At 53.4% G+C, this 16,303-nt stretch overlaps 5 protein-coding genes across 5 annotated transcripts; 3 read left to right on the top strand and 2 right to left on the bottom strand.

Annotated features, from left to right (window-relative positions):
* Positions 1-955: 955 nt before the first annotated feature.
* On the top strand, positions 956-2,399 carry SAPIO_CDS1648 (uncharacterized protein; the record flags this gene model as incomplete). Its single annotated transcript, XM_016784872.1, has 3 exons — positions 956-1,204; positions 1,442-1,827; positions 1,901-2,399. The coding sequence occupies 3 exons, from the start codon at positions 956-958 to the stop codon at positions 2,397-2,399; spliced, it is 1,134 nt and encodes a 377-aa protein (XP_016645629.1).
* Positions 2,400-3,690: 1,291 nt separating this feature from the next.
* SAPIO_CDS1647 (uncharacterized protein) lies at positions 3,691-5,236 on the top strand (the record flags this gene model as incomplete). Its single annotated transcript, XM_016784871.1, has 2 exons — positions 3,691-3,842; positions 3,949-5,236. 2 exons carry the CDS (start codon positions 3,691-3,693, stop codon positions 5,234-5,236), a joined length of 1,440 nt encoding a protein of 479 aa, XP_016645628.1.
* A 226-nt stretch (positions 5,237-5,462) lies between these two features.
* On the bottom strand, positions 5,463-7,663 carry SAPIO_CDS1646 (uncharacterized protein; the record flags this gene model as incomplete). Its single annotated transcript, XM_016784870.1, has 2 exons — positions 5,463-7,554; positions 7,611-7,663. 2 exons carry the CDS (start codon positions 7,661-7,663, stop codon positions 5,463-5,465), a joined length of 2,145 nt encoding a protein of 714 aa, XP_016645627.1.
* A 1,478-nt stretch (positions 7,664-9,141) lies between these two features.
* SAPIO_CDS1645 (uncharacterized protein) lies at positions 9,142-10,112 on the bottom strand (the record flags this gene model as incomplete). Its single annotated transcript, XM_016784869.1, has 2 exons — positions 9,142-9,685; positions 9,748-10,112. 2 exons carry the CDS (start codon positions 10,110-10,112, stop codon positions 9,142-9,144), a joined length of 909 nt encoding a protein of 302 aa, XP_016645626.1.
* Positions 10,113-11,697: 1,585 nt separating this feature from the next.
* On the top strand, positions 11,698-16,231 carry SAPIO_CDS1644 (1-alkyl-2-acetylglycerophosphocholine esterase; the record flags this gene model as incomplete). Its single annotated transcript, XM_016784868.1, has 6 exons — positions 11,698-13,063; positions 13,343-13,431; positions 13,498-13,718; positions 13,945-14,717; positions 14,801-14,882; positions 15,001-16,231. The coding sequence occupies 6 exons, from the start codon at positions 11,698-11,700 to the stop codon at positions 16,229-16,231; spliced, it is 3,762 nt and encodes a 1,253-aa protein (XP_016645625.1).
* Between the last annotated feature and the right edge of the window lie 72 nt (positions 16,232-16,303).

Here is a 16,303-nt window from a genome sequence, read left to right as displayed (position 1 = left end):
TGCCGAGACTGGTCCTGGCTCCGGATGTCCAACCCGTGCCCTGTAAGGAACAAGCATTGCGAGAGGGGCTGACAGAAAACGTCTGGGTCCACCTCAATGCTTCGCCAAGATCCTGTGATTGCGTCGTGACCGTTTCTCCCATGTCAATACTACTCGCACTTCCAACTTCAGTAACGATAAACCATGGAGACGTAAAAGGCCTTAAGAAGTACTTCGTACTCTCTGAGGGTCTGCCTTAAAAGTCCCTTCTCGCCGTGCTCATCCTAGATTTCCGTCCAACCGTGTACTGCTTCCTCGCCATGAAAGATGTGAGCCACCATGGTTTTCAAAAACAAGAATACTGAAATGAGTGGAGATGTGATTGGGCCCCCGTCTTCTTGGACAAGGATGATCCCCCTGGCATTGTTTGGCAAACGGGATTGGATGTGCCCCGAGGATGTGGAAATAACAATCCCCATGTTTGCAAACGGAGTTTTCGAGTCTTTGCAGGACACTTCCATTGTGGTTCTTCTTGCCAGAGACCTGGTGCTGCGTTTACCACTGTACAACAAGGACTCTAAACCGGCATTGAAAATTCGTCAGTAGGCCTGGTATGATTCGTAGTGTCAAGGGGTTACATAGCAGAATAAGTACTAGGATCGGCAGTAACCAGCAGTACTAGTCTCCCCCTCCAGGCGTTCCATTTATGACTTCTGACAGACATCTCGACATAGGTATGATACGACACGACGATATATGGACCCATAATACCGGGCACCTATTGCCAGTAACCAAGAATTCTCTGCAATTACAAAGTGTCGGCGTCCCTCCCGTCATGATCACCAGCCCTATGGTCCGGCTTGAGAAGCCCGCGACAATTCAACTCATTCTATCTCTATTGTCATATCTACCGAAGTCGATGGTCACCCAGTAACGATACCCGAAAATCGAGCGCAGAGCGCAGTCCTTTTCCAACATGTCGGCCGTTGACTTCACTTTGCTTACGCCGGAGGAGCTGGACGCTGTGCTGGAGATGCCAGCCATGCCTCCGCCGGACGGCGAAGTCAGCAATTTCGTCAACCCTCCCAATCAGAACGGCATGGCAATAGCAATTATGACCATATGTCTAGTCTCCGGGGTGCTTTGCCTCTCAATCCGTGCATACGCTAGGGTTATTCTTCTGAAAAGGGTACAAGCGCAAGAATATATGATCTTCACGGCATTTGTGAGTGGTGCCGTCCGATATCTTCCTCAACATCGCCGACACTTGCTGACTGTCGCTGTTACTAGGGATGTTTTATCGGTTGGTTTTATTGTACTTTGGGTTTGGTCGAGACCCCGGGATATTATGTTCACACATGGAATGTTTCGCTTCGACAAACGGTGAGGATGGGTTACGTGAGTCTTCTCAGATACCGAATTTTAGGGCTGGGAACAGAATAAACTAATCCACAGCCGTCAGCTGGTCCATCTCGCCGGTGTCTTTTATTCTATCTGTCTCCCGCTTCTCAAAATATCTATTCTGGTGGAGTGGCTGGGCATGTTCGTCACTCAAGGCCGCCGGAACTGGTTCTTCTGGGTTTCCTGGGCCATGATCATTGTCCAGATTTTGTTCGGTGTTGCAGTCGTTATTGCTCTGAACCTAGCCTGCATCCCGACCAAGAAGAAGTGGGAGTTCTGGCTTCCAGGCAAGTGCATTAACGCCCATGATATCGAAACAGTCTCGGCCACCTTCCAGCTCGCTTCCGACTGCGTCGTCCTCCTCCTTCCCCAGAAAGTCATCTGGGATCTCCAGCTGAGCTGGAAGAAGAAGCTTGGTGTATCGGTCATCTTCTCCCTCGGTCTGCTGTAAGTGTTCAAAATTCCCGGCGCACCTTCCGTGGAAGGCCCCTATGACTAGACTAACCGCTGACGATTATAGGGCTTGTGTTTCTGCCGCGTTCCGTCTTGCCGTCACCATCCGATATGCGGGAGCCACCGATGTCATCTACAATGTTGGCCCCGTTTGTTTCTGGGCCTATGCCGAGATGACGTGCGGTTTCATCGTAGTTTGCGTCCCTTGTGTGCCTAAGATCCTCTTGGAGACTGGTATCTGGCGCAAAATGAAGATGCGCCTTGGTCTGAGTGTCACGACCGGCACTCCCAGCAACACCAGAAACCTGACGGGTTCCAGTGCGATCAGGTCTAGGAACATGCTCTCTGGCAACAAGTCCGGCAACAAGTCGTACTTGCAGGTCGATGACGAGACCGAGCTGAAGGACTTTGGCTCCGAGTCTACGGAACACCTACGCGAGCAATACGTCCCCAAATCCGAGAATGGCATTGTTCGCACAACGCAGGTGACGGTCACACAGAACTCGGACATATCAAACGGCGGCGATGAGGCCAGGTATGGGAACCACCAGGTGCAGTGGAGGTAGAAGTTTCCTGCACATGTTGATGTCAATTGCGGAATCGGGCATGGCTCACGCTTTCAAGCTGGAATCAACATCATTTCTGTATTAAAAATATTGTATCTCTATCATGCTTTGGTAGGCTAGCCTACCATTGATCTTGACCTCTGATCCTTCGGAACGTTGAGCCCCATTAACAAACAGCTTCGTTTCTCCCGTCCCTAGTGACCTTAGAATGCCGACACCTAAGAGCATGCCTCTACCTCACCGAAGCCCACACACCAATATGATATGCCTGTTGTATTTCCCAAACCAATGATCCGAATACCGAGCCAACCTTGCGTGGGACGGGTAAACCCTCCTACATGGGAATGGATGGTTGTCGGGCGAACTTTAGACCCGTTCATTCCACCATCAGTTGTCCAAATTAGGTCTAATTTGAGAGCAGGACTTTGATCGACGGCCAAGAGCGACAAACTAGCAAGGGTCGGCGCAAAAGACCGAGTTCCGCGTTCGACGGAGCCAGACCCTTGGGATGCTACATTCAATGTTGCATCGGTTCGCGCCGAAAGCCGGTTTTTCTCGCTACCCAAGAATTCTTCATACTGGAGACCGATATTAAGAGACCCACAGCCCTCCATCGCCAACCTCTCGCTAGGCGTCCAACTTCGAGGACCCCCTCTACATTATCTTGTCCCTAGAGACATTGCAGAAGTGAGCACTCCATCTACAATATTCAGCTTACAAGCTTTCGTATACACACTTATGTTTTCCCCTCAGAAGACGCAGATAAAGCGTATAGTATAAGTTATGGATCTGTTTGCCATAAGGGGCTTTGTTCTTGCCCCTGTTCAGCATACCGGGGCCAGGTCCTCACCGCCCTCCCAAACCCTGTCGTTGGGTTGTCATGCGTCAGGAGCGTTGCGTTTGAAGCGCTGTTGTGGATCACGTATGATTCTGTCATTAAAATATGCCGCGAGGAGGTGAGCCACGCCAGGGAGCACACCAAGGATACCTCGCACTCGGTAACTTCGCTGCCACAGCCCTGCATTTCTCATGATGCAGACTTCTTCCATTGCCGAGAGTCATCACACTGCCAGATACGCAATCAAGGGGAGGACGCCTCCTCCTCTTGAAGAGGCCTAATGTGGCATAGATCACCATCGTCGCTGGCTAACCGAGCTCCATGGAGACTCGCTAATGTCACTTTCATATATCTCCTACATCTTGGAAATCACTGCCACTTCCCAGGAGTTCTATGGTTACTCCACTCATCCCCATCAAACATCGACTACAAACCCTCTGCCACACAGCTGAAATGCCAAAGATCGAGGAATCACAGATTCACCCACTGGGCTGGGAGAACGACCCTGAGGAGGAGCGTTTCAAGCTCTCCACGCTCGACTACTTGTCCGCGAGGACCTACAACAATTATGCTCTCTTTTTCCAGCTGGATGATGCGGACAAGAGGTGAGTGCCAATGAACCCCCTTTTCCGTCTCTTGAAAAGGGAGAATCCTATCTCTCCACTTTCTATTTCGAAAGCAACCGGCTGATTCCTATTAACGCTTCTATAGCAAAGTTGCAGCCGTCCTTAAAGAAGGCCTAGAGCGAACTCTCAGCCAGGCAAGGCACCTTGTCGGTACCATTGAGAAGGATGACGATGGCTCCCACTCCTTTGTCAAGCGGAAGGACAGCACCGTCAAGTTCGTTGTCCAACATCTCGACTCTCCCGAAGATAATTTTCCGGCCTTCGACGACATCGAAAAGGCACACTTCGTTGCCACTACACTTGGGGACATCAATGTCTTGAGCAATGCCCCTATGACCTATGGCGAAAAGCCAGAAGCCATCCCGGATGGCAGCCCTGCTATCGCCTCGTACAAGGCCAACTTTATCCCTGGCGGTCTGATCTTTAATATGCACTCGCATCATTACAGCAACGACGTCATGGGCTGGGGCTCCTTTACCAAGCAACTGGCCGAGAACTGTTATGCCATTATCAACAAAACCGAGTTTCCCTCCTTTGACCCCAAGTGTCTTGACCGCAGCCGTTTCATTACCCCGTCGGTCCCGGAGGAGTCCCGAGTTAATGCACCTCCCCAAGCCGATCGCCACCCACAACACAAAGTCTGCCAGTCACTTTTATTCCACCTGCCTAAGAGTAAGGCTGCCGAGCTGAAAACAGTCGCCTCGCCTGACGACGGTTCCTGGATCTCTACGTACGATGCGATCGCCGCCTTCACCTGGCGGGTCTTCTCTAAGCTCCGGGCGCCCGTCTACAACCCGGACCTAACCTCGAACTTAATATGGGGAGAGGGCGTTAACATGACCAAGCGGCTCACTAACCCGACGATGCCTGCCCGCATGCAGGGCAACATCTTCTTTGCCCCTCTGTCTTCTATGTCCACTGTGCCACAGCCGACCTGCGCCGAGGTCATCTCGGAGGCGCCCCTGGCTAAGCTCGCGAGCTACGTACGCCAAATGACCAACAGCGTTACCGGCGAGATGCTGGATGGTTTGGTGCAGATGCTTGCGCCCATTCGGAACAAGGCCGACCTATCCGTCCGCGTTAACTCCTTCCCACCCTTGAGCATGGTAGTTACCGACTGGCGGGATGCTGACGTGTGCACTGCCGACTTTGGCTTCGGCAAGCCCACTGCCTTCCGGCACCTGTTCGATACGGTGACAGAGGGCTTGGTCATTGTTTACCCGCCGCATAATACGGCTCGGGATGACGAGGGCATTGAGTTGCAGGTTGCGTTTGAGAAGGAACTTGTGCCGCAGCTGGTCAACGATCCAGAGTGGAGCAAGTATTTCGAGTTTAGGGGTGTGGATGCCGAGGAGGCTGATCCCCGCCAGTGAAGCTTGCGTCGATGGAGCCCAGGTTGCAGCACGAATTCGAGGTGAGTAGTCACTCGATTTGATCTAGGCTCTGTTGTCAAGTTGGAGTATTAGGGGATGGGTGACTATGATGATTGGACGGATAATGAAGAGGTAAATATTCTGCTAGTATGAGATAATTCTATTATCTTCCCGAAATGAACTTCTCTTTTGATAGAATCCTGAATCGTAAAATCAATGATAATTCTTATCCTTTCTTGCCCCATTTCCCTTTAACCCTATTCACCAAGGAAATATGGCCAATATCCATCATTGGCTGAGAATCCCCAACTAAGCCAGGCAAGCGACGCAGTGACTCGCACTGCGCAAACCCTCTCGTAGACACAAAATCCGGCTCCCGGCGAATCTCGCTAGAAAAATCTGCTCCGAACCGAAACATGCTATGACCATCCAGAGTCTCCGACCAGCGGCGCCGAAACCCGTACGTGCAGCCGAGCAACAAACTGCCCACTGCCCACGGCACGAAGAAAAATAAAGGAACTATGGGAGGGACGTCGCCAGGGACGATAATCTTGCTCAGCCGGGGGCCTGTGGTGTTTGGGGGGGCCTGGGCGGGCTCGGGGGTGTGGGTGTTGTCATACGTACGTGGGCGCGCAATGGCATTCCAGGCATGGGCTTTCGTGGCGGCGCTGTAGGGCGTCTCGGCTTGGATATAGCCTGGGTAGTAGACCCCGTGGGCAAGGCCGAGAGGCGGCGGAGAGTTGGTAGAGGTTAACAGTTCTTGGATTTTCTCCACGGGGGTTGAAGCGATTAAACCGAGCGCAAATTGGGTTCCGGACCCGTGGCTGTAAGTCATTGGTAGGACCCACGACTCGTTGAAGGAGCGAAAGGTACCGTCCCAGTCGATATCGGCGTAGCCAAGCTTCGAGTGGTGGACGCAACGAACGCCAATAGGAGGGGCAATGTGACTACGGAGGAGGCTTGAGGGGTCCGATACGAGACTGCGTGATATGAGAATCGTACTGTTGCTATCGTCTCCATCAAAATCACTGGACTTGGCTCGGAAAAACGTTTCATTCTTGTGGACACTGCCGTCTTCCGTCTGAAAATAGGGACTCGGAGCATCCTCAATAGGTGATACGATGGTTTTGTTGAAGGGCAGATTTTCTCCTAGGCTGTATCCGACAAAAGACAATCTCTGCCAGAGTGCATACTCGAGGACGCTGGGTCGAAGGCCAAAACCACTCGTGTTTTGTAGCATCGCCGTCCCGGTGAGGCTGCCGTATACTCCTGGGTGTTCCCAGCCTAATTCTGCATGAGCCATCATATTCGATTGCTTATCTGTATCTCCATTATGGAAAACAATGATCATATCATTCCCACCGTCAGGCTGGAGCTCTTGGCCACCGTAAAAAGAGGTGGGGGAGAGACGAAATGTTGGCCGCCGGGGAAGAATTGTGAATTCGGAAAAGGACTTGACTATAGAGCAGTTATACCCGATACGTAGACCCCACGTATTTCCGCTAATGGGGACAGCTACCTGCGGCGAAAGAAATAGATCGGGATTACCTTCCGAGATGTCGGACGCCAGTATATTGGGGATCTCCCTCAGAAACGGAAAGGAATCACGCTGAACATGAGGGTCTGTATAGACAAGCCCAAATCCTGGAATGGCTGGCGGGAAGCCGGTTTTCCAGAATGCGTCCTGTTCGGCTGTTGTCCTGGGTCTCTGATTAAAATTGTCCGGCGTGTGTCCGATGACTATCGGGGGGGAGGACATGGTCGACCTCTCGTTAAATTGGACGTAGCCCTCGCTAAGCTCCAAGGTTAACCTAGAGAGCGGGAGTGCGATAAAGGGGCAGACGCTCAGGAAAGCCAGTGCGTACCATAGCTTTCCAGCTGGGTTCTCTTTCCGCTGAATAAAAGCCTTGCCACATTTGAGCCAGCCTCCAGGTCCGCTCCACGCGCTTTCACAATGCATCAACAACTTCATTGTATTTTTGGCCTGCCACCGGCGTTCGTGTAGCATGCTGGCCTCAACACCTTGGAGGCCGTATTTGGAAAAATTTAAGCCAAAAACACCCACGACGAACCAGGAGTAGTGAATCCACTGCTCGCTGGAATAACCATACAGGATCTTGCCCGGTGCCTTATTCCTCGACCGAAGCAGACGGCATATAAAGACGTAGTAAGCCAGCACGACGAGAGGACCCAAAACCGCCGCAATTGCACGGAGGGGGAATCCGCGGAGTTTATAACTCTTCAGCTTCGAATGTTCCAGTGTCGTGGTGCGGGAGTTGGCGTTAGAGTTGTCATTCTCATCAGTGAGCTGGCCTGGCCTATAGATCGGCGATTAATATGGAATGAAATTCACGGGAACCGGCCAATTACTTACTCCACATCTGTTTTCGTGAGTAGGGAATCCCGAACGGAGGCGAGAGCAGTCATCTTTACGAAGGTTGGTTTGATCAGATTGAACTCATTGAAGCCTCAGCGGTAGGGAAGAGAAAGGCGTAAGGGGTCAAAACAGGTATGTATGTGGGTCATGAGAGTTTTCATAGCCCCTAATGATGTTGGGCCATTGGTGCAGAGAACGAAGAGACGACCAGGCTCTCTCGCATTTGCAAATTTGAAAAGCGACCTGCGGCCCACGAACAATGGCACCATCCCGAGTCCGTGTACTGTGATCTGCTTTTCGCTCAACCAGGCTATCACCAGTCACCGGGCCCATTCTGTTCGTCTAACACGAGAAAGATGTGGCTCTCATAGTGCGGCCAAGTCAAGTACTACCAGTGCTGCGTTGAATCATTGGCTAATGATGTCGGGCCTCCAACTACCGAGGCACATCCATAGGAGACGCCCATCAGGCTTTGACGGGGATTCGAGCGTATCAAATTTCTTATATTAACACCCCGGTCGAAGTTTTGCTCAGCTTGCTGCGGGCTATTCCTTCCGGCATGCTGGGTGGTGGCAATGCAAGCTTGGCCTGCAGAAGGAGGCGTGACCAGGCTGCGATGCACGGTCAAGGCTGCCCAGCGAAGACAGAACGTGGATCAAAGCTACTCAACGCAAGAACTCTACCACAGCGTCTGTTTACAATAATAGAATTTCCCGCAAAACACTAGCCATCGTACCATTGGCAGTTTCTAATCTGAAGGAGGGGATTCGGGTGTTTAACAATGCTGGAAACTCGGTTCTTTATCACCAGACCCTTGTCCCTCTCCGAACTTTGTGGATCAACAGGATGCATCCTCTGACACGTTCATGTCGGAACGCTAAGCAACGTGGCCGATACGCATTTTGCGCTTTATCACCGATTATAAACGAAGTTAACTGATCGATGGTGTCAGCTCTTGGCCTTCGAGCATCTCCTGCGTGCCTCTCCTTGGAACTGCGAATCCTGATTTCGAGGAATTCTCTGCGAGGGAAAAAACATCATTTTTATGGAAGAGAAAGCCAAGGGCATGGGAGCCCCGTCGTACAGAAAGCATGGCAGGATATTTACCAAATCTCTTAATATAGATTAGCCAAAAGGAGGAAGAAGGAAATTCTGACTTTGGAGCTGACCATCGCGGAGGCGGAGCAAAGCCGCTTCCTTTCCTCGGCGGTCCAGATATGGCCACCAAGGGAATAACCATGAGAAGACCAAGGCTGTCTTCACAGATATGGGTGATGTGTATCATGATCTACGTCCTCAGAACAGCGAAGTCAGCTGACGGGGAGAAAAAAAAATAAAAGAACTTTATTTAAGAGATCTGTATTGGATTTGACATGCCGGTGTTGTCAGCTCTCCGAGGATACGCAACGCGTTCTTCAAGCGAGATGTTAACCACTCGCTCTCACATTAGTTTACTATTTCATAAGATCGGGTTCATGCGTCGTACTATTATCTCGCCAATACTCAGTAACGGTTTGCTCGCATATCTTTATTGTGAGGTCGTCCCCAATTCGTGTCTAGCTGGTGCATTCGCTTCTGGACCTGCATACGGCTGTTGAGGAGAGGGAACGACCCCGTACGCATGATCCGGTGAGTAGCTCTGGATGTATCCACCCGGGGCCTGCGCTGCATCCATCTCCTGCCTTTCGTAGTACTGCTGAACCTGGTTGTGGCTTGTGGGAGCTAGCCTAGCTAACCTTTTCGCGGTGAGCCAACGATAGAAGAACCAGCCGCCAACTGCGAGCAGAAATCCCAGTACGATCCCACCAACGACGCTCCCTGCTACGGCACCAGTATTTGTAGATTTCACCACGACAGTCTCGACTGCGGCTGTGGATGTCGTCTTCATAGGCGGCCCATTCGAGCCCGTAAGTCTCGGCAGACCAGGCCAGGCCGTCGTGGCGCCTGCGGTCGTGAAGTGGATGGACTCAGAGTAGGCAGGGAACGTCCAGCACGCTGCGTACATGGTAAATCCGGATTCAAACCGGTATGTAATGCAGCGAGAGTTTAGTGAATAGGCACCCGAAGCAGCACTTGGCAGTCGATTAGCACAGAGCACAGCTAGTCGCCGGGATCAAGAAAAAGAAGCACCAACCACGCTGCATAACTCAATCCGTTGCCGCAAACACTGGGCGCAGGATCGGACATCGAATACCCACAACACGTCGTCTTCCAGGGGCAGGAGTCGCCGGTGCAGCACGCAGCGGCATAAATGTCCGTGTTAAACATGCACGTCTCTCCAGAGGCGCACATGAAGGGTGTCGTGCGGTCTTTGAAGCCACATAGTTCGGGAATCTCGACGGCGTCCGGACCGGGAGTGATTACAGAACTTGAGGTCGCAATCCTGGTTGCTAAGGTGCTTCCCTGCAGCGGCCCGGTCGCATCTGGGTTGACGAGGGCAGGGTCGACCCCTTTAAATGTCGGGCCTCCGTTAAGAAAGTTGGGTTGCACTTTATCCATGGTCAAGCCGATAATAATGAGTAGTATTCGAGGGATTGAATGACGATTTTCTCGATAAAGGACCTTGCCATGAGTACGCCAGAATGCTTCGAGATGATAAATTACGACCCGGGGAGGAATGGAAACGGGGACGTTCCTCGAGAGCTGAATGTCCAAGATAGCTTCTGTCTCTTTCTGGATTCGTGATTGCTTGGTGGCTTGTCACCAGCCACGCCTGATTGGCGATGCACGGCTCCCATGGCAGATTCAGGTCATTCCCACCCCCATTTGAGGTGCTGGAGGGAGCGGGCACGCGTTCCCTTGATTCGCTCAACGGCTAGCGTCAACAGGATCTGTGGGCAATAAATGGACGAATTTGGAAACGTTTCTACTAAGCTGTGAAAGGCCAGCCTTCAAGAAATTCTACCGCGAAACACTATCTTCCCACACTTTGGGTAGCACCCCCAACAGCATGCAGACATGGTCATCTTCGTTGACCCTCATCCCCTAGCATCTCCAGGATCTTCCTCTTCCCCTTTCTTCTTGCTCCGTTGAGGCTGCCTTGCGTCAGTTGACGATCCCTCCCAAAGAAAGCACGCTCCGTTATCTAATGGAGAAAAGCGGAACCGATCGCTAGACCATGTTGGCAAACCTCGGTATAATACAATGTGTCTCTTAATGGAGGAAGGGAAAGGGAGGAAATGAGAGAGCCCATGCTTCCAGGTAGGGCAGCACCAGCAGTTTCTAACAATCGAAGAGTGCTGGACACATCGGCGCCTGAAGCTTTGGGACAGTCCAACCACTAGATCAATATCCGTCTAATATCACCTAAGGGTAATACCCGGAGAGCCTTAGCGGTTTGTTCATATAATGGTGACTTCCTCCCGATTCGGGTTAGGGCAACGATATTCACCAGAAGCACAACTAAGAAGGGCAGGCGATGACCTCAAGCGGGGGTTCTGAACTGGGAATCCAGCAAGAGTTAAGCCCTGCTCGATTGAGGTTGAGAGTGGACGACGATGCAAAATGAGTGAGGAGCACACTGAGCGCAACCGTGGAAGAGGCCCGGCCCATGCGCACGACCAGGCTTGGGTCAAAAAGAGCGGGCACCACCGCCCTAACCCCAGCTGTACCCACCTGATAGACCATGAGCTACATGGTCTTATTACGATTGTAACATGTATAGCGGTTTATAGTGGTAGGCAACAGCGAGCCTGCCCCGGCTGAACAGGATTGCTACCCAAGCTTGATTAATGCCCAACAGCCGTAGGCAAAGTCTTCCAGTCTCCGCCGCGATGGTTAAAATATGTTTATCCCACCATAACAAATCGACGATCCTTCTCAAACCAGACGAAATCTAGAGTATATTCGTAAAGGATCTATCTGAAGTCTGTACACACGCTATCGTCATCTCAACTCGTCGACTTCACAGGCGCTCACCCACTCTTGATTAATCACCGCTACCTACACCTCCTACATGTCCCGTACTCAATTTGACCGATCCTAATAACAATATAGGTGAGATATTAGAGTCGTTCGACAGGATCAGCGATACAACCAACGACAAGGCTTAGAAGTCCCTCGCGTACGCCCTCTAGGGCCGGCAATGGGGACGTGGTTGCGGTACTTTCTGGTCGGTGTTGGCGCGCGCGTGGACGTCGACGTGCGCGATGACCATGGCTGCACAGCGCTGGCACTCGCCGCCAAAAACGGCCACGCCGTTGCAGTAGCGTGGCTGCTCGCCCGTGGCGCCAATCGTAACCTGGTGGACCTCGACCAAGCTATGCCGTTGTGGTACGCGGCCCGGCACGGCCATACAGCCGTCGTGCGCCTGTTGTTGGCGAGTGGGCGGCTGTCGGACTTGAACCCCAGTGTAGAAGGCCAGACCCCTCTCTCCATCGCTCTCAAGCATGGTCACCGGAAAACCGCCAAGCTTCTGGCGCACGCAGGGGGTATTGATCCATTCGTGAAGTTGAGGGAACGGGGAGGCCCATCTACTGCTATCAGTGTAGTGGGCTTGGCAATTCGCAACGGATACGAAGACGTGGCCCTGGCCCTGCTCAACAAATGTGACCCGGGGCGGGATTCTAGCCATGGCAGTTCCGACAACAACGCGGCCAAGGATGCCGTTGAGCCTGCCTCGAAGCTGCTAGGTTTCGCCGCAAGCGGAGGGTGCTGCAGAATCGTCCGGGACCTTCCAGCCAAGCACGGCGCTGACGTTAACGCGCTCTATACATACACTGAAGAGAGAGATACATCCTACAACTATGATACATTCTACCAACGTAGCCCGCTCATGGAGGCGGCTAGGCGTGGTAACGCGAATGTCGTCCGCTTGTTGCTGGACACAGAAGGCATTCAGCCGGACTTGAAAGGAGATCATCGTGAGCTCACGGCATTTAGCCTGGCGGCCGAGGGGGGGTTTGTTGAGGTGGCCAAGATGCTGGTAGCGGACGTAAGGGTAAATCCTGACCAGACGGACAAGAATGGGCGCACTGCTCTGTCATACGCAGCGGAGCGTGCTCACGAGACCGTTGTGGCCGAGCTGCTGGTAACCGGAGCGGTCAACCCGGACAGCCCAGACGACGGGGGCCGAACACCGCTCATGTGGGCCGTGGATCCGGAAGACGGATATCGCCCCAAGGGGTGGCAACCCTACGAGGGCGTAGTGCGCCACCTGATCGCTAGCGGTCGGGTTAATCCTAACTCCAGGGACAGCCTCGGTTATACACCACTATCCCTCGCGGCCCGTAATGGGAGTCTGGGACTCGTCGAGGCTATTCTGCAGCACCCGGAGGCGGACCCCGAGAGTGGACACCAGAGAACGCCGCTAGTTCAAGCAGCCGAACGGGGATATGCGGACGTGGTGCGGGTATTGTTGGATACAAGACGAGTCGACGTCAACGCCATCAGCGTAGACCATCGCCATGCCGAAGAAGGAACGGCGCTGCAATGCGCAGCCAGTCGGGGACGTTAAAACGTGGTTCAACTGTTGCTATCCACACCCGGCATCGACCCGAACGGAAAGGACCAGAGGGGAAACACTCCGCTGATGATAGGTGCCTTGGCTGGTAAGGGGGAGATTGTCAAGCAGCTCTCAACGGTCGCAGGCATCGGCCCAAATATCCAGGACTCGTGAGGCCAGACAGCACTCTGCAAAGCGTCTCGTTCATCTTTCTCCAAGGAGGGGGAAGAGGTGAAGAAAGCGCTTCTTAGGATCCCAGGCATTAACGCTAATCTCACCGACATAGAGGGCCGGACAGCTCTTTCTCTTGCTGCGGAAGCTAGTGAAGTGGAGCACGTTAACTCCCTCCTCGCAGTAGACGGCATCAACCCGGATGTACGCGATACAACCGGGAGAAGCCCATTGTCATTAGTGTTCAGCTCCGATTCGATTCATGATTAGAGGACCGATCGCCGTAAAGAAGTGCTGCGGCGGCTACTTCGCGTTCCGGCCGTCGACCCCAACGCGGAGGATGCCGAGGGGTTGACTCCGCTGCTTCGGGCATTCCGATTTCACAACAGCAGGGAATTTGTCGAGCTTCTCCTCGCGAGGGCAGACCTTGACGTGAACCGGCGAGGGCGGAATGGCCTCAGCCCCTTGGCTCTCGCAACCAAAAAAAGGCGGTACGGTCACCATGGCGCTTTTGCGAGCACGTGGTGCTACGGTATCCGATGAAACAGTCTTGGCCAGGGACTCTGTATCATATGGTAGCAGTGATTCTGGCGTAAAAGACAAGATGGATGAACCGACTGGGCCCAGACGTTCTCCGCAACAAGAAAGGCAATACCGACAGCGGTCATCCCATGAAAACTGCAACCACCCACCAGGATCTGATTCTCATTTCGACAGACCCACTAAGCTGTCATGGTCGCTACAGCAGAAGCTACATTCAGAAATTGCCAGAGAGTACCGCCTACCGTTGGGCGCGCAGCAGGAATACGTTGGTGAGCGGGTAGCGGAAAGCATGGCAAGCTTATGCTCGGTGTGCGCGGCGATCGACCTTGGTGCCGCATTTTCGAGCCGTCATACCAAGCACAGAGGACGCGTAATCGCCAAATTGGGCAGGGTTGATGAGAGCTGGGAGGTGAGGACGTGTCCGCTGTGTCGTCTAGTTGTTGCAGTACGCCCTCGCGCTGGCGCCGAAGGGGGCCACAGCCTCGTGAGCTTCTCGACCACACAATCCTGGCTTCGCCACGGAGAGTTGCTTTGCTGGCATATGTGGTTCAGGGAACCTTGGGTCGATACGATGGTTCTCGCTGTCGTGGCAGCGGACTCGATGGATAGCGAAGGGGACGACTTCCTTTCCCTACAAGTCCGCTCGGGTCGTCAGAGCCGCGACAAGCTTGGTATTGAGATTGTCGACGGAGTCCTATCAGCCGGGTTTATCGCACGCCTTGGGAGCAATTGCCCAGATAAGACCAATGCTGTGACCATCCCACGTCTGGCTGTCGGTGAAAGCGACTTGGGCGTAGCTAGGGGCTGGATCTCGTGCTGTCGTCAGAACCACTCGCAGCTGTGCAACCCGCACAAACTTGCCACTGTGCCTCACTTCCGCCTCATCGAGTGTGCCACGCGGCGCATCATCGAAGGGAATAATTACAAATCGGGTAGCCCGCGTTATTGTATGTGGCTCTGAGCTACGTCTGGCGCCAGCCAAAGCCGGGCCAGCCAAAGCTACAATAGAAGCGACTACAGAAAAGCCTAGATGACGAGGGCAGCGGTAATGTTGAGGCTGTCATTGAAGATGCTATCCGCGTGACGCTCGAGCTTGGCTATGCGTACTTATGGTAGATCAGCATTGCATTGTGCAAACAGGCGATGAGGCTATCAAGCAGGAGCAGCTGCGGCATATGCACACCGTGTATGCCAACGCCGAAGTGACTTTGGTGGCGGTGACTAGCACAGGTGCGTCGGCAGGCCTGCCCGGCGCACCCAGCTACCCGGCGCGCTTGTCCAAGGCCACGAACTTGTGCGCATCCCTCCAGACCCAACACACTACATCCGCTTGAGCTCAACTTGGGTTACGCGGGGATGGACTTACCAGGAGGGACTGCTCGCACGCCGCCGCCTCTATTTCTCAGAGTATGAGATTTCTTATGAGTGCCGTGATATGCTCTGCCGCGAAGCGCTCCGCTTGCCGCCCACCGTGGAACAAGGAATGTCTGGGTATAAGCCGCGCCTTATGGAGCCACTTTGGATGTACAAGCCGTATATAGTGGCCGGGATGGCCTCTGACGATGACGGCACCGGTCTCTTCGGCCTTTTGGCGGAGTATACGGCACGACAGCTATCCCTGCCATCCGACGCTCTCAACGCGATGCTCGGCATCCTGCAGCTGCTTGCCGAGCAAAGAAACACGCCCGTGTACCATGTGTGCGGAGTGCCCGTTCTACATATCACTGATAGCAAGCCTAACAGTAATGGCAAGAGTACTGTCCCTGCCTGTCTCGCTCTCGATGGCTTTATCAATGGGCTCTGCTGGCGTCTCCAGAAGCCAGCCCACAGGCGATCCGGTTTTCCAAGCTGGTCGTGGACTGGCTGGCACGGTGTAGTCGAGAGTAAGCCCTTCCACTTCTGGGGCCGGCCTCCTATCCGCCATGCTTATGGCTTTAACGTGGATGTGTCCATCATACCTCGGGACCAAGGCCCCGGTGCGGTGCCTTGGAGCCGCTACTATAACCAGTTGAGCACGGCTGCTGACAGCAGCAGGGATCTCTTGTCTGCTCAGTACCACGCCCTCGAGATCACGGCGAGCGCAGCAAAAGTCCAACTTCGCAAGCCCAAGGGTACGTATCTCGAGCCCGGCGAGTGGACGGGCACGGTTTGCGCCGGCGACGGCGTTTGGCAGGGCGAGTTTTCACTCACTCAGAAAGACTATGACAACGCCGGCGCTAGATACAAGAAAGCCGGCTTTTCGCGATCGGCGTTACTGCAGAAGCTGTGGACAGGCATCGTACTAGGAAATTCGGATGCGTCACTTGACAAGCACGATACCTACATACTCGTCGTCCAGAAACAACAACAGAAGTCAACGACTTATAAACAAACATACTGGGAGCGTGTCGGCCTGCTGAAGCTCCGAGATTGCGCTCTCAAGGACGGCATGTTAGAACGGTCGACGTGGCGACTTGCGTAGTAACCAGCATTGTACATATTAGGGACGGACGGTAGCAATGCCAAACGATACAAAGATCTGCAGGTCAGCAAC

This window comes from Scedosporium apiospermum (genome assembly GCF_000732125.1).
Source record: "Scedosporium apiospermum strain IHEM 14462 chromosome Unknown SEQ_SAPIO_0066, whole genome shotgun sequence".
In the NCBI taxonomy this organism is placed as follows: Eukaryota; Fungi; Ascomycota; class Sordariomycetes; order Microascales; family Microascaceae; genus Scedosporium; species Scedosporium apiospermum.
The sequence above is the reverse complement of the archived record's forward strand: the minus strand, read 5'-3'. Positions and strand labels throughout refer to the sequence as shown.